Source organism: Phallusia mammillata, chromosome 8 (assembly GCF_965637545.1).
Source record: "Phallusia mammillata chromosome 8, kaPhaMamm4.hap1.1, whole genome shotgun sequence".
Taxonomy (NCBI): Eukaryota; Metazoa; Chordata; class Ascidiacea; order Phlebobranchia; family Ascidiidae; genus Phallusia; species Phallusia mammillata.
The window spans coordinates 4,010,585-4,027,527 of record NC_137259.1 but is presented as its reverse complement, the minus strand read 5'-3'; the positions used below and the strand labels follow the sequence as shown (position 1 = coordinate 4,027,527).

The 16,943-nt window shown below is 36.3% G+C and overlaps 2 protein-coding genes across 2 annotated transcripts; both read right to left on the bottom strand.

Annotated features, from left to right (window-relative positions):
- Window positions 1-678: 678 nt before the first annotated feature.
- On the bottom strand, window positions 679-8,088 carry LOC145203640 (uncharacterized). Its single transcript, XM_080075903.1, has 9 exons — window positions 7,993-8,088; window positions 4,783-4,864; window positions 4,437-4,574; window positions 3,734-3,898; window positions 3,332-3,478; window positions 2,858-3,007; window positions 2,320-2,478; window positions 1,602-1,754; window positions 679-1,207 (listed from the first exon to the last, which is right to left on the bottom strand). Exons 2-9 carry the CDS (start codon window positions 4,838-4,840, stop codon window positions 1,113-1,115), a joined length of 1,065 nt encoding a protein of 354 aa, XP_079932029.1. The 5' UTR covers window positions 4,841-4,864; window positions 7,993-8,088; the 3' UTR covers window positions 679-1,112.
- A 2,668-nt stretch (window positions 8,089-10,756) lies between these two features.
- On the bottom strand, window positions 10,757-15,774 carry LOC145204645 (uncharacterized). The gene is made up of 11 exons (XM_080077235.1): window positions 15,717-15,774; window positions 15,423-15,569; window positions 14,896-15,057; window positions 14,683-14,793; window positions 14,395-14,529; window positions 13,672-13,836; window positions 13,172-13,318; window positions 12,688-12,837; window positions 12,154-12,312; window positions 11,668-11,820; window positions 10,757-11,274 (listed from the first exon to the last, which is right to left on the bottom strand). Exons 1-11 carry the CDS (start codon window positions 15,772-15,774, stop codon window positions 11,180-11,182), a joined length of 1,482 nt encoding a protein of 493 aa, XP_079933361.1. The 3' UTR covers window positions 10,757-11,179.
- Window positions 15,775-16,943: the final 1,169 nt, after the last annotated feature.

The window sequence follows — 16,943 nt, the reverse complement described above, 5'->3', positions numbered from 1 at the left end:
AAACGTATTGTTTACCCCATTGTCTACTATTGTTTATTGTGTTTGTTGTCTTTTCTCTTTTTTTTCTTTCTCATACTTTGTTGCAAAGCTTTCGTGGATAGGCCTGTCCAAAATTTCGGGCCTAAACGGGCTTCTCAAACACGTTTCGGGTTTTGGTCGGGCTTCGGGCTTATACTTTCGGGTTCGGGACGGGTTCGGGCTTAAATTTCGGGACCGCTTGCAACTCTGAACCAGTATATAAAGTAGCCATCCGCAATAAAGATTGTAGCGGTATTACAATCATGAGCGCGGGCACGTAGGGTCAGCCTCCCTTGAATTTCAAAGTACCAAAAATAAATTTTCCCGCATAACTTGATAAATGACTTGATAAATGCTCTAAGAAGTAAAGTTGATATAGCAAAGCAAATGTAAATTTGATATAGTAATCTACCCATGAAGGTTTGTGGGTATTTGTGAAAATTTGCCCCCTTGCCCACTAGCAAAGTTCCAAGAATTCTTTCAAATTTATAATTACTGAAGCCACTTATCATTTGTTTCGTAAACAGTTGATGTTTTATTTACTTTTCAAAGCGAATTTTGAATCTAACTTTTCCAGTTTTCCAGATGCCGTTAGGAATTCCTAACATTTGCGAAATGCAAGGTTTTTGCCTTACATACTTTAAAACATAATTTAGAGAATCAAATTTATTCCATTTTTATTTGCATACCATTTAAGAGAGCTATCCTACGTGTATATGGACACCACAAAACGGTAATACACAACTTTAAAGTTAAATTAAACCATAAAAACTAACCTCTATATTTCATTGCAGCAATCGCCACATCGCACATAGACGTAAAGTTTTCGACTTAAAAAATTAAAATCGCCCATTATCCGAGTATATTTTGTCACATATCTATTTTAATACATTTTTAGTCGAAATTTATTTATTTGTGCCCCACCATGGGCAACAGGCGACGTTGATTAATATGCTACTATACCACTAAATGTGAGTCACAAAGCTACAATACAAATTGGATGTAAAAATTTTGCAGCGTCAGCAAAAACGGCGACACAATAATAATATGTTTGTTAATCTCTACGTTGCTACCTTAATTAGTTTTGTTTTTGTTTAATAAGAAAATGTGGATTGAGTAACATAAGTGAGTAGACTTGTAACAAAGAGCACCACCAAGCTTGTGGCTGGTCTACTGGAACCTCCCATTCCTACAAACACAAGATTTGTTTATTGTACCTTTTGTAATTTACAAACCGTCATTGCAATTTTAATTTTAAGAAAACGTTGGACGTATAAAACCTGTAATTGCTGTTTCGGATGAGCATGCAAAAACTTGGACGCATTTTAGTCTGCTGATTTTTTTTCATTTAATCATAAACATTACTGCCAAAGTACTGGTGTATATAGAATACACCATACAGGCGTTTATCTGCACTAATGATGACAACACGTTGTCTCTGCAGAGATTGTTAAACATCTGCACAATGTATTCTATATCCACCAGTACTTTGGCAGTAATGTTTATGATTAAATTACCTTTCAAGTCCGTGTATAGTGTTCGTACATTTTAGTTTGTTTCAAACTTTCAAAAAAATTCTTTACCATGGTTACATCCATCTGCAGTGCAAGTCTTATTGCATTGCTGGAAAGTTGTGTCGACATTTTGAATGTCCCTGCACTGTGTTCCAATGTCAGTCGCCGAACATCCACGTACAATGCTACGAGAGTAACCTCCTCGATTGTCGGCAAGATTTGCTATAAAAAGAAAATACGACACACTTTTTAAAAACACAGAGAACAAACGTAACGTAAAATTTCTAAAGAAAATAACGTTTTCTTTAATTTGTTACATTTTAGCGACCTGTGGTGAATTGCACTTAAAAATCATTTGTTTGCAGCATAGTTATCAAAATACGTTTAATTAAAAACTGTAATGCATTTTAAATAATAAAACGTTGCAGTTGTTAAGCTAATGAGCGTACTTCTACATCGTTTATGTGCTGATATGTTTTGTGTTAAAGCCACTTGTATGTATGTTTCTAAGTCGTAATGCGCCAACCTCACCCTCTGATGTGAGTCCCCGTCACATAACGCCTATAATAACGGTGTAGCTGCAGCGCGTTTCTCATATCTCCACCAACTGTGCCCTCTACTTTGTCGCGCTTTTTAACGTCTCAACGTTGCGCACCTATCTACGGCAAGGTGAATATTTTAGTGCAATTGTGTTACTACGATTTTTTCACCGAGCGAAATAAACTCAACTCAACTCAACTCAAGTCCTAGCACTTGCAAAGTTCATGAATTTCTTTTTCATACGTACATGTCAGCCTTCCAGATCTGCCTTGGTCTATGTAAACACAGTACTGGTGGTATGGTCGGGAACAGGCTGAGGCTTCTTCAGGGTTGTAGAGACAGGGATCCGAACCTGATGCTACAGTAGATGGAATGCTGCCACATTGCAAGCATCTTGGTCTGTGTGCTAAAATAAAAAAACCAAAACGTAAAATCGTGAAATTTGGACAACAAGTTGACTAATAATGATTAAAAAAAGTTTGATGGAAGGTGTTGGCGTAACCGTTACAACAAAAACAACTGAATTTGTAAAACTTTTTGTTTAAAAAAGTAGCATCTTTAGTTTTCGTGATGTAAGTTTTTGATTAAGTAATATGGGCATATTATATTTATAATCAATATTTAACAATCGTTAAGATTTAAGCTGCAACTTAACCAAAACATTGCTGTAACAAATGCATTAGCAAAATTAGCCGTTGCTTCAGTAAGTCATCGATACCAAAACGTTTTATAACCACTGGGATAAACTAAAAGGTCATAGCTTTTTATCAACCAGGCGCACTTACGCCACCCATCGTTGCATCCGTGAGTTTGACAAGTTTCTTGGCAAGTCGTCACTACAGCATTAGAACCGTCAAGTTGGGTATCTGAGCACTGCGATGTTAAAGCTGTGGCTCGACAACCCCGTTCTTCAGATACCAGTTCATAACCTTGGACTGTAAAATATAAGTTTTTTTTTAAATATTTTAGTACGAAATATATGTATGACTAGTATCAGTATAACTTATAATTTTGCAAAAAGTTGCAGATTTAAAACAGTGATGCTCAAACATAGGTGGCACTTTTGAAATTAGCCAACTTTTTATTGCACCTCTTGTTGATTTTTTAGGAAAATAACTATAATATACCAAAACCAAAATGACCCAGCATTCCCACAAGCCCTAGTATTGACCTTGCACCTCTTGGGTGTAAGCAAACCCTATGTTAATAAACAAAAAGTAAAAAAAAATCAAAACAGCCAAAAAAGGACATCCACTTGCCTTCGTTATGTGTCACGCCGGTCTGGGAAGCGGACGACCGATAAACCACCGTGGAGTAACAAAACCCTTGGTCAATTGGACAACGATATCTGTTGTTGCCAGACCGGTCTATGCAGCAGTATAATGGACCTGGCGCAGTTCCTTGGGCTAGTGAGAAGTAAAAGGTAGTTAAAATATGTGGGAAGCACAAAACTACATCAATTTTTTTAAAAATGGTTGTGGAGTTTCTAAAACAGTTATCCAAGGAGTTTGTAACCAACTAAATAAACCTTCCTGATCAATTGCCGCGATATAGTAACTATACAAAGTTTTTTAAGTTTCAGTTTACTTTTGATCTGCTTAAAATTCCTATTATATACTAGTGAGTTACAAACGTAAAATACTATCAAAAACTCGACGTACGTGTGAATGTATTGCAACCGTTAGTAGTACAACTTCGTGTGCAAGTGTATTCAAAGTAACCATTAAGAGTTGCATCTGCTGGTGTTGAATAAGTGCATTCGTCGTTGCGAACAGATGAAGAACGGCTGCAGCCACGAGTAACAACAGTCCGAACCATTGCGCCATCTGAAAAATGTGTGATAAAGATGTTGTTTCATTTTCATCGCCATTAGTTAGTCGGGCTGGACTTTTTCGGGCTTGTTTAGGCCTAACTTTGAACAAAACCGGCTTGATTGAGGCCCGACTATACTTGCCTCAATTCGATCCCCTGTTTTACCAACTTACGAAAATACTGTTTTAAAACAAATTCGACTGAAGGTTTTTTAATCTATAGTTTACCAAGTACAGTTTCCCTTATTTTGTTTTTGAAAGATAACAAGTCCAAGATTAGATCATCAAGTTGTATCAACCAGGGCCTTTAATTGCTACATTTTTGTTAGTTGAACAAAAATACGTTAGTTAAATAGGGTGTACAAGGTTTTGCTGACAATCTGTTTTAGATTATCCGTCTTTGCTACGTCAATAAACTAATCGGCTTTCCAGCAAATAAAATTATTCTTTCGCGTTTGTAACTTTTTATTTAAATCTTATCGACTGTTTACAAATAACAGAGCCATGCTGAATTGCCAAGCTAGACAACTGTTACATGTGGTTTGGCCCTTACTTGCATCATATAGTGTTGTTCGGCTGGCTGTGCATTGATCATAGGAGGAATCGGGGCACGGGGTTGATGTAAGTGTAGCGGGACAACCAGATGAAACCGCGTCGTCGCACTGCACACACGATCGTATGGTTGCGGTCACTGTGAAGAGAAGTAGTCTTGTTTAGAAACACGTGTTTTTTTGCAGAAATGTTTCAAACATATTGTTAATACAATTAATAAAAATACCATTTTTAAATAAAAGGTGCAATTTCTTAGCAAATCTAGGTTTCAAATGTTCTGAGTATAATTAAAAATGTTTATTTACATTTAAAACAGAAGGACATTTAAATGCATTCGTTTGCCTTACCTTGTGTAAGGTGCAAAACGGTGAAAAACACCACTACGGACGCCAACACAGAACTCATATTTAATGTGTTTTGGAAGAAAATCTAACAAAAAATAAATTAATTTGACCTGTAAAACTAAATTAATGTAGAAAGGAAACCCACTGTTAGTGATATGCAACATCATTGCTATTTTATGGAGCAAGAGATCTATGTGCCTCAAATATATGAGTTTGTGTGTCGTACTCGTTTAATACAACAAAATGTGCTAATGAAATGTATTTTGTGTGTGCAGCAGTGGACTGAGTGAAGAGAACGCCTGAAATGAGTCACTATAACAACGTGAAAATTTGCGACTGTATGTCAAAGCAATCCGTATTCGCCAGGAAATCAATACGTAACATCATGATGTGTTGGCGCAATGCTTTAGTGACGCACAGAAGTCGTGCTTTCGTAATTTTGCGTAGTTTGTACACGCGCTTTGGAAAATACGATGTGGTCCAATGGATACATTGTAGACTAGAGCGTCCAACACCAGGCTAGGTTATTGTTCTGAATAGGGCAATTATTTAAAGGACGTGGGTGAAAAAATTTTTGACACTCAATTCAAATTCGTTTTTAAGGAAATCAAAATTTTTCTGCAGGGGAAACGTTTAAGGCATTCACACTGTATCAGTGGCTTTAGCAACAAAATTGCATTTAATTTATTCTGTCTTATCAACATACACAAAACATCAAGTTTAAAGAGCTCTTCTGGCAAATGTGGGTTTATTCCGACGTTTCGACGTCCTATACAGGTCGTCTTCATCAGGGTAAATAATACTGAATGCGACTAGTATAGTGCACGATAAACAATGGAAAAAAGAGTGGAACGCAAGCACCCTGATGAAGAGGACCTGTATAGGACGTCGAAACGTCGGAATAAAATCACATTTGCCAGAAGAGCTCTTTAAACTTGATACTATGCCTGGCAGCAATAGCTTATTTATACAAAACATGTTGTTTGCATTCAGAATGATCACTTAATGTAATTTTGAAGTTTGTTTGTATCTACAGCTTATACGTTTTATCTTTTTGCTTTCTCCGAAAAACATCCTTCAAAATACCGTTTGTTTCGTTTATAATCGCCGAAATACAACAAACATGAATTTAAATTGGTACTACGATAAGTATGATGCACAATAAATCAAAAACCAACATTCCAATTATTTCAATCTAACTTATTTAGAAACTGTACACGAGGATCTGTTCATGAGTTTAATAAGGAAAATAACTGACCAAACAAACGTAAAAAGTGACATACCTCAATATTCAAACGTTAATATCACTCATGAGCATTTGCTGAAACGTTTGAATTATAAAGCATGTCGCTTTCCGTTTTTTTCCGTTTCATCATAAAATGGGCGGACATGTGCATTGATTTTTTTCCGTTTAAGGGGCATGAGATTCATGTAGCACTAAAATGGGCAAACATTAAGGCATTATTTTTTCGTTTGTGGGGCATAATATTTATGTAGCAATAAAATAGGCAGAGATTTAGGCATTGTATTGTCGTATAAGGGGCATATTATTTATGTAACACTAAAATGTTCAGACATTAGGGCATTATTGTTTCGTTTGTGGGGCATAATATTTATGTAGCAATAAAATAGGCAGAGATTTAGGCATTGTATTGTCGTATAAGGGGCACAGTATTTATGTAACACTAAAATGTTCAGACATTAAGGCATTGTTTTCTTCCGTTTATAGAGCATAATATTTATGTAGCAATAAAATAGGCAAAGATTTAGGCATTGTATTGTCGTATAAGGGGCATAGTATTTATGTAACACTAAAATGTTCAGACATTAAGGCATTGTTTTTTCCGTTTATAGAGAATAATATTTATGAAGCACTAAAATGGGCAGACATTAAGGCATTTTATTTTCGTTTAAGAAGCATGATATTCATGTAGCACTAAAATGGACGGACATTTAGGTATTGTAATTTTTTCGTTTAAGGGGCACAATATTCATGTAGCATTAAAATGGGCAGACATTTAGCCATTGTATTTTTTCCGTTTAAGGCAGTGGTTCTCAACCGCCGGTCCCCGTCATCTTTCCTCCGCCAATATTATATTACAATTTTATATCTCAATTGCAAAATGAAAGCTGCTGAAGGCTTGTCCATTGATTAAAGAAATAAAATATTCCATTTTAAACTGATAGAGTTTCTCACGATCCGTAATTTGCAGCATTGTGGCGTAAGAATAAGTTCAGTGTCTGCTTTGGACGATGTCGTACGTCACAATGCAATTGAGTGTGGTGCCAAAATGTTTAAAGTGCAACTCATTTGAGACCAGTTGTATGTGAAAGCTAAGGAATTTATCTTAAAAACGAATATCCTGAGCGCGGTGACCAAGCAATGAAACTACTGCTGATTTTTTTGTACAATTTACCTATCTGAGGAAAGCTTTTCACCGTTACAACACCAAACAGAGACATCGTGTGGAAGTCAACACTCTACTTCGCCTTGCAGAAACTTCATTAGAACCGCTTATAACACGTATGATATCAAACACACAGCAGCAAACTTCTCATTAAATTGAATTTTTCATACTTCTTTTGAATTGCGTATTTTTGTCATAATTACATTTTGGTTTGATTTTAAACTCCATCGGTCCGCAAAATTTGTTTTGAAAGTTTACCGGTCCGCAAGCTGAAAAGGTTAAGAACCACTGGTTTAAGGGACATGATATTCATGTAGCACAAAATAGACGGACATTTAGGCATTGTATTTTTATTCTCAGGCGTTAGTTTAGTGGCCGTAATGTATGTCACCCTAATTTCATTTGCCCTATCATAAATTTTGTGAGAAACTACAGCGCATAGCGTTATTTCCTGAAATTTTTCACAATCATACAGTGCATATAGTGGGCATCATTCAATGAAACATCTTTCAGTCTGGCTCTGCACTGAGAACCGTACTGGGTTTTGTAATTTAATGCGGACAGTATCTGCATGGCGAGTACATTTTCCACCTCTTTGGGACAACAGCATTAGTTATTTGTTATAGTGAACAGAAAGGTGCCCCACTGCCAAATAATATAATGATTCACAAACATTTTGCACAACAGAAGCATGTCTATAAACATTATAATCAAGTTAGTTTTGATTACGATATTTATGGATGCAAATGCTTTGACAACATAAGCCACGAACTAAGCTTACTACACAAAAACCAAAAATACGTACCAAATTCTTGAAAATCCAATGTAAGATCACCGAATTTTGACGAAGTCAATTTATACATCGCAGCAAGTGTTAACAGTCAAAGCTAAGCAATTTCAAATAGCTGCAGATAAATATGCCGTTGAGCTACCACAAACAACTATTAAACTACAGTTGATGTACAAGTAATTGATAAGCAAAACAAGTAACCCAAACCTTTACATTTTTCAACCAAGCACTTTTTAGCATTGTTAAAAGTAGTAGGCGAACCACATCTATTCTGTTACTTATTTTGTTAATTACTTAAACGCTACTGTACTATACCTCAGGTTATTATAATGACTCTTTACAAACAATGTCTGACATTTTCGAGACAACTAAAGACTTTACCACATTGTCAAAATGCGCTGTGCTTCACTGCCAAAAATGGAACCGTTGCGCCGCATTTCTTAATCTTGCTTCTTCCCTCAAGGATTCGCCTTGAATTAAGGTGTCAACCTCACTTCAGTCCTAAGGGCAGGTAATCAGTGAAGTGTATTTATTGCGATTTTTAGCTTGCAAGGCCACAAAAATGCTTGGTTTTCAAGCGTTACCAGTGTTCACGCGAACCTTTGTTGTTTTATAAGTTTTTTGCAAATTTCGGTGGGCAATGGTTTTCGCGCTGTTATGCGACATGTTTTTTCTCCCTAGTTTCTCGAATACCGACTTCAGAAGCAGCCAACCCTCATAAAAAGATATGTACTTTCCATCTTAAAAAGTTACACAAAACAAACGTCACTCTCTGCAGACACCGAGCTTAGTGTACAATCTTTTCACAATGTTGCTCCTCAAATCATCCTTCGTTATATTTTGTTCGGACATCCCGGTTTAAGCAAAGGGAATCTTTTGTTGTTTTTCAATGCTGTTCAAGTTTACCTGTCTGCTTGCAAACGATTTTGATTTGTGTACTGTACTTTTTTTACTATGCTGCTTTTGTTTGCTTCTTTCCACTACTTTATTTTATTACTGATGACCCTGTTTTCCATTAATGCGTTTCGTCTTGTTGCATAACGACACGACAAAGGGCAATTTTCAGTTTTCGGACTGTCGCCTGATTGTCGAAAAATACAATAATAAAAAAAATAAAAACGTCACTCTATGGTGTATATAAGGGGGCAATTCTACTCATTCATTTCTGCTGATTCTATTTTGCCTGTTGTTTGAAACTGCTACTATAACAGCTACCAGAAGACCCAAAGTGTTAAAAAAATAGTAAAGTGCCAAAAAAAGATTTGTTATCCAAACAGCATAAAAACGCAAAACAACTGAACTCCTCCTTTACACCAAATGTTGACTTTGTTGGTAGAGCTAATAACACCATACTTCACGGCAGACAATTAGCTAATTTTCGATAGGTGGAAGATACGGTTAAGATGTAAGTTATAAAAAAAAAGTCTGTAGCTAGTTTTATTGAATTATGAATGCTACCTTACCCCGACCCTGATAGCCCTAACCGTGATCATTTTTATGCAACTCAGTTTTTATAAATACAAAATGTTGACAATATTTAATTTTAAGTTCTTTGATGATTCGATCACCAAAGTCGAAAGTGAAAAATGCAGTGCAATGACATGGTTGTGTCCGCATCTAGTAATCAACGACTTGTACAACAGCGTGTATATCAGGAAACGTGTTGTCTATAAGAGGCAAATTGGTGGCGGGCAGGGTATCATGTGCCAATATACTGTTTTAGTACCTGTGTGTGCATCAATATCTGTTAATTAAATTAAGAAATAGAATTCACCAGCGGCATTTTAAAAAGGGCCTTATGGCTCTCAGTGTTTTGTTACTACGTGAAATGGGCCCGAATGTCTCTTGGAGTGGTAAATGTCTGCCTTTGCCAAAAACTAGTCTAAAACTAAAATGTATTTAGCCCAAATGTAGACAACTTTTTTTCAAAGAAAATGGAAGTTTTATCTACTGCGACTTATGATTGGTCGATTTTTCCAATAAGTGTTTGCGTGCCCAAATGCATACCAGAAAAAATGTTGCGACACAATTAGGCTACATAAATCATTCAGTTTCGTAAGGAATCCCTAAACAAACACATTACTCACATTAGCAAACACGAGATTTTGTAACAAGGGAAATTTCGTCCGGGTATGACGCTTGTTAACAACGCGCTGTCTGGTAACGTAATGGTAATTTGCTGCCAAACCTATGAAAGTGAGTTGTTAAAGATGGCACGCTGGGTTTTTTCATGGATCTTTTACGGTTTTCTGATCAAATATGTGCCAAGCAAATTCTGTTCGGTTGTTAGAAAACAAAGAGCTAACAGTGGGAAACTCTTAAAACTCTAAAAGCATAATAAAAACGCTTGTAACCAGTATATCAAGTGGCCACCCGCAATAAAGACAGTTTTTAAAATGTGTCTGCATTGAAAATGGCGCAACGGACGTTAGAAATAAGCGGCATGTTGTTATGAAACGGTATTAAAGTTGTGGGCGGCGCCACGTAGGGCCAGCGATGGACTAGTGAGTTGTCGTTTGTTGAATGTGAATAAATGTAAAAGGTTTGTTGCCGATCAGAGTACACGTGCGTTAGCTGTTAAGGAACTTCCGATATAGTCAGTGCCAATATTTAGCGTAACCAGGAAACGTGACAGTTGGTATTTGTAAAAATTTGCCCTTTGAAAAATTTCTGCCGGTGCCCGAAAAAAGAAAAAAAGAAGTTTCTGTCGGTTCCTAGCATTAACGAAATACAAGATTTTTGCTATTAATACTTTCAAACATAATTTAGAAAATCAGTTTTATTCCATTTTTATTTGCATACAGCTTAAGAGAACTATTCTACGTGTATGGACACCTGAAAACGGCAATACACAAACTTTAAAATTAACCCTTGAAAACTAACTTCTATATTTCATTGCAGCAATCGCCACATCGCACATAGACGTAAAGTTTTCGACTTAACAAATTAAAATCGCCCATTATCTGAGTATATTTTGTCACATATCTATTTTAATACATTTTTACTCGACATTTATTTATTTGTGCCCCACCATAGGCAACAGGCGACGTTGATTAATATGCTACTATACCACAAAATCGGTGTCACAAAGCTACAATACAAATTGGATGTAAAAATTTTGCAGCGTCAGCAAAAAACGGAGACACAATAATAATATGTTTGTTAATCTCTACATTGCTACCTGAATTAGTTTTGTTTTTGTTTAATGAGAAAATGTGGATTGAGTAACATAAGTGAGGAGACTTGTAACAAAGAGCACCACCAAGCTTGTGGCTGGTCTACTGGAACCTCCCATTCCTACAAACACAAGATTTGTTTGTTGTAGTTTGTGTAATTTACAAACCGTCATTGCAATTTTAATTTTAAGAAAACGTTGGACGTATAAAACCTGTAATTGCTTTTTCGGATGAGCATGCAGAAACTTGGACGCATTTTAGTCTGGTGATTTTTTTTCATTTAATCATAAACATTACTGCCAAAGTTCTGGTGTATATAGAATACACCATACATACGTTTATGTGCACTAATGATGACAACACGTTGTCTCTGCAGAGATTGTTAAACATCTGCACATTGTATTCTATATCCACCAGTACGTTGGCAGTAATGTTTATGATTAAACTACTTTTCAAGTCCGTGTATATAGTGTATCTACATTTTTTATTTGTTTCAAACTTAAAATTTTTTTACCATGGTTACATCCATCTGCAGTGCAAGTCTTATTGCATTGCTGAAAAGTTGTGTCAACATTCTGAATATCCCTGCACTGTGTTCCAATGTCAGTCGCCGAACATCCACGTACAATGCTACGAGAGTAACCTCCTCGATTGTCGGCAAGATTTGCTGTAAAAAGAAAATACGACACACTTTTTTAAAAACACAGAGAACAAACGTAACGTAAAATTTCTAAAGAAAATAACGTTTTCTTTAATTTGTTACATTTTAGCGAACTGTGGTGAATTGCACTTAAAAATCATTTGTTTGCAGCATAGTTATCAAAATACGTTTAATTAAAAACTGTAATGCATTTTAAATAATAAAACGTAGCAGTTGTTAAGCTAATGAGCGTACTTCTTCATCGTTTATGTGCTAATATGTTTTGTGTTAAAGCCAGTTGTATGTATGTTTCTAAGTCCTAGCAATTGCAAAGTTCTAGATTTTCTTGTTCATACGTACATGTCAGCCTTCCTGATCTGCCTTGATCTATGTAAACACAGTACTGGTGGTATGGTCGGGAACAGTCTGAGGCTTCTTCAGGGTTGTAGAGACATGAGTCCGATCCTGATGCTACAGTAGATGGACTGCTGACACATTGCAAGCATCTTGGTCTGTTTGCTAAAATAACAAAACCAAAACGTAAAATCGTGAAATTTGGACAACAAGTTAAATAATAATGATTAAAAAAAATTTCGACGGAAGGTGTTGGCCCAACCGTTACAACAAAAACAACTGAATTTAACTTTTTGCTTAAAAAAGTAGCGTCTTTAGTTTTCGTGATGTAAGTTTTTGATTAAGTAATATGGGCATATTATATTTATATTCAATATTTAACAATCGTTAAGATTTAAGCTGCTACTTAACCAAAACATTGCTGTAACAAATGCATTAGCAAAATTAGCCGTTGCTTCAGTAAGTCACGATACCAAAACGTTTTATAACCACTGGGATAAACTAAAAGGTCATAGCTTTTTATCAACCAGGCGCACTTACGCCACCCATCGTTGCATCCGTGAGTTTGACAAGTTTCTTGGCAAGTCGTCACTATACCGTTAGAACCGTCAAGTTGGATATCTGCGCATTGTGATGTTAAAGCTGCGGATCGACAACCCCGTTCTTCAGATACCAGTTCATACCCTTGAACTGCAAAATACAAGTTTTTTTATTTTATTTTTTATTTTAGTACGAAATATATGTATGACTAGTATCAGTAAAACTTATAATTTTGCAAAGTGTTGTAAATTTAAAACAGTGATACTCAAACATAGGTGGCACTCTTTGAAATTAGCCAACATTTTATTCCACCTTTTGTTGCTTTTTTAGAAAAATAACTATAATATACCAAAACCAAAATGACCCAGCATTCCCGCAATCCCTAGTATTGGCCTTGCACCCCTGAGGTGTAATTAAACCGTAAGTTAATAAACAATTGAAAGTAAAAAAGAAATCAAAACAGCCAAAAAGGACTTCCACTTGCCTTCGTTATGTGTCACGCCGGTCTGGGAGGCGGATGAGCGATAAACCACCGTGGAGTAACAATATCCCTGGTCAATTGGACAACGAATTCTGGTACCGCAAGACCGATCTGTGCAGCAGTATAATGGACCTGGTGTGGTTCCCTGGGCTGATGGCAAAAATCAAATGTAAAGTTGTTAAAAGTCGTAAGGAACATTAGTTTGTCCTCACAAACAAACTAGGCACTAACCACACAAAACATTGTTTTAAAGCCATTAAAACGTTTACTGGTTCGAGTTTCTAAAACAGTTAAACTAAGTGTCAAGAATTTGTAGTGAGCTCTAGTACACCTTTCTGATCAACTGCATATAGTAATTATACAAAAATTTTGGAAGTAACGTTTAGTTTAGGAGCCCTATACACGGGTTGATTAAAATATTTGGCTTACTTTTCATCTTATTAAAATCCCTACTTTATTCTAGAGCGTTACAAACATAAAATACTATCTATCACTCGACATACGTGTGAATGTATTGCAACCGTTAGTAGTACAACTTCGTGTGCAGGTGTATTCAAAGTAACCATCAAGAGTTGTATCTGCTGGCGTTGAATAAGTGCATTCGTCGTTGCGAACAGATGAAGAACTACTGCAGCCACGAGTAACAACAGTCCGAACCATCGCGCCATCTGAAAATGTGTAATAAAGGTATATAAGCTATTGCTGTATAAGCTATAGGCATAATATGAAGTTTATACAGTGCTTCTGGCAAATGTAATTTCATTTCGACGTTTCGACGCCCTTGGTGTAATAAAGATGTTGTTTCATTTTTATAGGTATTGCAGATTGGTCGGTTTTGGGGTTGACTTTGAATAAAACGGCTTAAAACAGGCCTGACTAAACTACTCTCAATTTGCGCTGCTGTTTTACCAACTTTCGGGTCAAATACTCTTTTAAAACAAATTCGGCTTTAGGTCCCATTTTAGGCCTGCTTGCAAGTCTGTCTTTTACCAAGAACAGTTTGCCTTTCATGCATAAGAAAGATAGCATGTTCACATAAGACTATTAAGTTTACGAAAAGTGTAAACATGATGCTTCTATCGCTAGATTTTATTTTTGAAAGTTAGTTAAAATGCGTGTGCAAGGTTTTTTCTGTCAATGTCAATGAAACAGATTTTGTACACTACATTAGAAAACTAATCGTTTTCCCAGTAAGTTAAATTTGTTACATGTGATTTGTCCCTTACTTGCATCATATAGTGTAGTTCGGCTGGCTGTGCATTGATCGTAGGTTGAATCAGGACACGCGGCTGTTGTGAGTGTAGCTGGACAACCAGATGAAACCGCGTCGTCGCACTGCACACAAGATCGTATGGTTCTCCCTTCAAAGAAAAGGGATAGTCTTTTTTGGAATCACAGTTATCATGCGTTTCTTCGCAGGGGTGTGTCAAACATATTGTATGAACATCGCTGATTAAAGCAAATTACAAAAAAAACGCATTGATTTTTAAGAAGTTTGTGGTTTTGTTACATACCGTCATTGCTGCAGTCAGCTCCACTGAATCCGGTATTGCACACACAGCTGCCTGACAGATAGTCACAGAATCCGTTTCCACTGCAGCCACTAGCACAAGCCATTAGACTTGCTGAAACAAAAATCAAAAGCTGAGTTAAACGGACCATAATTTAGCGTTTTCTTATAGAGCTACGCAAACTAGGTTTCGTATCAGAAAAACGGCGACATTTACTTGCAAGTTGGTTGTTGCAATCACTGCTGGCGCACACAGATGTACAAGTTGTTGTTTCAACGGGGTTGCTAGAAAACGTTGCAAGAGAAGTCGTGCACTGGAGTGCTTGTGCTGTGGTGTCACCAGGGTTTCCACAAGTTCTGTAGATTTCCTGAATTAAACCTGCAATAGATTTAGGGTCGACGTAGAAGTTCCGCTGAATGCATTAAAACCACCAAATCTTTTCACAGACAACAGCAGCATTGGCGATCGTTTTATGGTAAACGAATATAAAAACATGCTTTCACAAAAATCGGTCGTTTTAAACTTTTGAGCATTCATTTTGAAAAAATGCATCTTCAGTTCCTGTTTAACATAACAGACTTTTATCAATAGTCGATCGACTGATTGTAAAACTTCTGCTGGACAAGATCTTGTTTGTTGAAACTAAGTTACAGCGGCAACTTTTTGTCACCAAAAAAGTCTTTGATAGGTAATTAAAGACAATTTCTGCGAGGCTTATGTTTCGCAAGTTTGCATAGACATACCATCTTCAGTTACAAATTGTAGTCGGCAGGTATTAGGTGCGCTACAAGAAGCTCGACTTCTACCCGTCAAATTGTTGTAACAATAATCAGAAAAAGGTGTGTTGCCAAATCCATTATTATCATTGCAACTATAGCAGTTCACTTGACCTGAAAAGAAATAAAAGTTAATTTTGATTCGTTATCCATAATACTAAACCAGAATTTAACAACAAACTTTGTTCATAAAATAAGCATTCTAGCTCGGATTATTTATACAGTAAGACAAAGTTGTAAGTACTTGTAAGTTGGTCTTACCTTGTGCGAGGTGCACAATGGATAAAGCCATCACAACCGAAGTCAACAGAAAATTCATTTCTAAGAAGGTTCAGTGAAACAAACAACCCAATTAAACCTGCAAAGATAAATCAATTTCACTTTTCGCCCTGAAAACTATGAAAGGTTATCAGTCAAACCCGCAAAGAAAAAAAATTAAAGATTTGTAGGAATGTTGTTCCATACTAACTCTAACTTAGTACAAAATATCGAAATATTGCCCGAAATGACGACGTCATACTATCCAAGTGGCCCATACACACTGCCTTGTCATCGGTTTAACAGTTATGTGCAACACATTTCCTTTCGACACACTTCTGATTAAGTAAAGAGAAACTCATTGTAAGTCGCTATGACAACGTTAAAAAAAACTATTATGGTTCTACGTATCACAGAAATACGTATTTGTCAGGAAATCAATACTCAATCAACAGTCATTGCGAAATCTTCAGTTTGCCGAAACCTGTATGTTTGCGCAATGCTTCAGTGAAGCGGGAAAGCCGTGGTTCCCTAATTTTTCGCAGTTTGTACACGCGCTATGGAAAATACGATGTGGTCCAATGGATACATTGTAGAGCGCCCAGCACCAAGCTAGCTTATTGTCCTGAATACGGCAATTATCTAAAGAACCTGGGGTGTAACAATTTTTGACACTCAATTCAGTGGTGGGATTCAAATTTTTATCAGCCGGTTCTATTACAAAATTCATCTTTTTTAGCCGGTCCTGTTACAAAAAGCCAATCGACAGTAACCAGTAATACTAACCGGTTCGATTCTCATAAAATTTTGTGAGAGGTTTCTGTAGAACCAGTGTGAATCGACTGAATCCCACCACCGACTCAATTCAAATTCGTTTCTACAGTATTCAACAAAAATGTTAACCAAGGCAAAAGTTTTAGGGAAAACGTTTACGCATTCACCATGTACTAAATGAGCATTTATTTTATTCTACCTTATCACCAGTCACAAAACATGTTGTTGGTATTCACATTTACTGTATAATAAATATATATATATATATATATATTTTCTGCATACAAAAGCGACATCCTTTATTATTTAAACGTTGATATCACAGTAACGTCTATTTTCCTCATTCAACTTGTTTCATTTATTAAAAACTTAAACCTTAATTATTTTCTATTTTTTTTCTAACAAAACAAGGTATCCAAGCCGCTAAAAATTAGCTTTCAGCAAAAAGGGCGACCA

Coding starts and splice junctions, on each gene's coding strand:
- LOC145203640 (XM_080075903.1), bottom strand. CDS start 4,840: ATGAGTTCTGTGTTGGCGTCCGTAGTGGTGTTTTTCACCGTTTTGCAC. Junction 2,479..2,857: donor CGGATGCAACGATGGGTGGC/GTAAGTGCGCCT, acceptor TTTTTATTTTAG/CACACAGACCAAGATGCTTG. Junction 1,755..2,319: donor CAGATCTGGAAGGCTGACAT/GTACGTATGAAA, acceptor TTCTTTTTATAG/CAAATCTTGCCGACAATCGA.
- LOC145204645 (XM_080077235.1), bottom strand. CDS start 15,774: ATGAATTTTCTGTTGACTTCGGTTGTGATGGCTTTATCCATTGTGCAC. Junction 15,570..15,716: donor CATTGTGCACCTCGCACAAG/GTAAGACCAACT, acceptor ATTTCTTTTCAG/GTCAAGTGAACTGCTATAGT. Junction 13,319..13,671: donor CGGTTGCAATACATTCACAC/GTATGTCGAGTG, acceptor TTTTGCCATCAG/CCCAGGGAACCACACCAGGT.